The sequence below is a fragment of the Terrapene carolina genome, unplaced genomic scaffold (genome assembly GCF_002925995.2).
Source record: "Terrapene carolina triunguis isolate 2854851 unplaced genomic scaffold, T_m_triunguis-2.0 Scaffold93, whole genome shotgun sequence".
NCBI lineage: Eukaryota > Metazoa > Chordata > Testudines > Emydidae > Terrapene > Terrapene triunguis.
Genome location: NW_020664444.1, coordinates 1,806,150 through 1,809,810, shown reverse-complemented (window position 1 = coordinate 1,809,810; position 3,661 = coordinate 1,806,150). Strand labels below are relative to the sequence as shown.

The 3,661-nt window shown below is 51.9% G+C and overlaps 1 protein-coding gene across 1 annotated transcript in view; it reads right to left on the bottom strand.

Annotated features, from left to right (window-relative positions):
- The window catches only part of NDUFAB1 (NADH:ubiquinone oxidoreductase subunit AB1), a 4,800-nt gene extending 1,292 nt beyond the window's left edge, over positions 1 to 3,508 (bottom strand). Inside the window, exons 1-3 of the mRNA XM_026650825.2 lie at positions 3,339 to 3,508; positions 2,240 to 2,359; positions 1,489 to 1,576 (exon numbers count right to left, since the gene is read on the bottom strand). Coding sequence (XP_026506610.1) covers positions 1,489 to 1,576; positions 2,240 to 2,359; positions 3,339 to 3,485 — 355 coding nt within the window. The 5' untranslated portion in view covers positions 3,486 to 3,508. The remainder of the gene's footprint in view (positions 1 to 1,488; positions 1,577 to 2,239; positions 2,360 to 3,338) is intronic.
- Between the last annotated feature and the right edge of the window lie 153 nt (positions 3,509 to 3,661).

Genomic DNA, 3,661 nt, shown 5'->3' with positions numbered 1-3,661 from the left:
CCAAGTGGGTATTCACCCACGAAAGCTTATGCTCCAATACATCTGTTAGTCTTAAAGGTGCCACAGGACTCTCTGTTGCTTTTTACAGATCCAGACTAACACGGCTACCCCTCTGATACTTGCTACCCTTCCAAGCACAGCTCAAGCTTCTATTGGATTCCCAGAGCTCTGAAACCAACTCTGATGTGCAACAGCTGTGAGCTGGCAAGGCAGTGGGCTAGTTACATGCAAGGGAGAACCCAAAGCACCACAGTTTGTTTCACAGTCTTCTATCAAGTGTCATTATAGCAAGTAGCTTTTCAAAATTCTACAAAGTTCACCAAGTTAGGGCCTGCTGGGGCCTGAAGCAGTAGAACTGGGCGCTACAACATTTTCTAGAAAATTCTGGCTTTTCTATTTCTAGTCCTGCTAGCTGCAAGTTAATCCCACCCCCAAATGTAAACAAGTGCAGTGATTAAATATATCTGGGCAATGTGCAAGGCAGAATGCCTCCAATTAAAGTGTAGATGTTCTACTACCGTTTATTTTTTACATTGTTGGGATTTATATGCAGTGAATATAAATGCCATATTTGGCCTCATATGGCACAATTTTTTGTTACATTATGTATATATTTCAGAATTTTGCTTTTTATCTGAAGCAATGAAAAGAACTCTGAGATATGAAGTACAAAGGAGTCTGGGATACAATAAAATGAAGGAAACAAAAGGTGGTTTTAGCAGGGCCAGATGAAAAGATTAAAGAATTGTTAGAAGCTAAATTTGGAGAAGTCTAATACAATTCTCACCTCCAGAGCACACAAGAGAATGGTGGATGCATTGGACAGCAGTCTTGTGTCTGGTGTGCTCATTTGCATTTCATTACCTAAATGCTCTGTTGGCTCCTAGCCATGCCACACTACAGCTAATTCCCTAGGAAGGTTTTGAGGCCGGGACTTGAAGATGCACCAAACTGCTTTACACTGAAGCTATGGAAACCTTGATTTACACTTCAGACAGGAGGTGCAGAAGCCACAATGATCAAATAAATCCCTGAGAGTTAGAGATACTTACATTGCTCGCTGAGAGTGAAACAGCTTTCTTTAGGTTGTGGAAATTAGTCAACGTTAAATATTCATATTGAGCTTATGGAAATAAAAGAACTAAGATTTTGTTTGCAGTAAGCACATTTCGGGGGTCAATCAAGACAACAGCAGATCTCTCTCTCTTAAGTACCTACATGTCCCCATTACCAAAGCAGCTGAGCATCTCAGAGTCCTTAGTATATTTATCCTCACACCACCACCAGGAGATAGGGAAATATTATCCACACTGTACGGATTAGAACTGAGGCAGAGCTAAGCGACTTGCCAAGGTTACACAGAAGCTGGTGGTACAGCAGGTCTTGAAGCTAGTTCTCCCATGTCCTAGGCTAGCCCTCTAACCACTGGACCATCCTTCCTCTCCATAGGGAAGGATAGGGAGAACAGACATCACAAACTTCAATTACCAAATTCATCTTCCATGGCCATGATGATCTCCACTTGGTCTAAACTGTCCAAGCCCAGGTCTTTCATGAAGTGGGAAGTTACTGTGAGCTGGGAGAAAAGCCAAAGAAAAATACAATAAAATTGATTGCAGTCATTTCGCTAGGGTAGGAAAAGTTAGAATATCAGGATGTGCCCCCACTTGGAGTTTACAGCCTACCCGGTGGTTTTGGCCTTTACCGTCCCTCTGCCAAACATGTTTTTAACTGAAAAGATACGAGTTTCTCCACTATCTAGTCAATACGTATCATTATCCACATAACTAAGCCTTCTCGAGACTTAAAAATAACAAATGTCTGTAAAAAAAAAAAGCTAACATATGAAGGGGCAATTTGACTACTGAGCAGTCTCTTAACATCTTTCCTGAGATGAAAAACTGCTCCATTAACAGTAACTGTTCAGAGAAACAGAATTTCCTGTTTCCTGACTGCCCCTGGATGCTGACTTGGTTTATTAATCCAAAGGCCTTAACTTCCTGGACCTCGTCACCACTCATCTGTTATAGTATATCAGTTTGTGTGTGTACATGCTATAGAATTACCCCCCATGCTGTAGAATTACAGACTGTAGCCTTCTGCAAGGCACACACTGACAGGTTTGGGTCTCCCTTCTTTTATGGTGGCCTGGAGGAGCAACTCCACTTGTTACCATAACTGTTTTCTTCCATCTACTGAAAAATGGGCAATCTGAAGTGAAACATTGTCTATAGCTTACCTTTTCTGGATCTACCTTATCATACAACTTCAAGATATACAGAACACGCTCCTCGATACCCTCCAAAGTAAGAGGTGGCACGTCTGAATAATGGCGACACAACTGTAACGTACCAGAGACCTACAAGAAAAGCACAGGAATGCCTTACAAAACCGGCAGGACAATCGGCACATAAATACAACGTGTATGAACAGATCCTTCCCAGAGTCACTCAGAATGAAGGGGCCTGCACAGCACCTACGCCGGTCTGACTCTGAGGCAGGATTCTCTCTTTTACACCTTCCCTTTTGTATAGTGGACAAAACCCGCTCCAGGCAATCCCTGAAGGCGGTAGACAATGCGCTCTCTGGGATAAGAGAACTCCATCATCAGCCAAGCCATGCACAGGCAGCAGGCTCGACCCCAAATAAGAGAAAGGGAAATAGCAGCATGCGCTAACAAGCGCCTCTTTGACAGAGCGGGCCTCTGCTCCTGTCAGCCACAAGCCATGACAGCCATGACCTGCCCATGGGCGGTGGGGATGGAGAAGCCAGCCTGCCCACAGCTGGAGAGTGGCGCAGTCTCTGCTCCCCCTGGGAACATGGGAAGCCGCGCAGTGGCCCAGACCCGAGATCCAGCCTGTCTCCAAGGAGGGGGCTAGAAACGCGGCAGCGGGGAAGGGGGGAGAATCCACCTTCACACCGGCCAGGGAGGTTGGAGCCGGTCACTGGGACTCGCGAGCTTGGCTGAAGCCCGCAGCCGGTCGGTTTGGGGTCACTGCTCTGATCGGCCCGCACGATCCAGGGTCACTGCGGAGAGCCGCACTAGAGCCCCGCGCGGACACGCCAGGGGTGCAGGGCTCCCGGCTGTACCGGTCTCTGCCGGGCCCGGGACACAGCGAACGGACCGAGCAGCGCCGCCAGGCCCCGGGGCCGGGCCCAGACACACCCCGCGGCGGGGGCGGGGGCGGGCGGCCCCAGGGTCACCTCTGGCCGGGACAGGGCGGGGAGCTCCCCGCTTCCCCCGCCACAGCCGGGCGGGTCCCTGGGGGAGGAGCGCGGCGGCGGGGCCCGGCCTCGGGGGGCTCCCCGCGGCTCCCCCCGCCGGCCCCGAGCCTCACCTGGGGGCCCGGCGCTGCGCGGGCGGGCGGCCGGCGGCTGCAGAGGGCGCTGAGCGCGGCGGGGCCGGGGCCGGCGCTACGGGCCGCGGGCGGGGTCAGCCGGGGCAGGAGGCGGCGGACACAGGCCGACAGGACACGGGCCGCCATGGCGTCCTGCTACCCAGCGTGCGCCGCGCGGGGCCGCACATATCCCGGCAAGCCCCGCGCGCGCGGAGGGAAGGGGAGGGCGTCGCAGCGAGCGGCCGGCAGCGCCCCCTGGCGGGCGGGCGGGAGAGCTGCGCCGCGCACACCCGCGGGGACCCTCCTCCCCTGGGGCCACACAC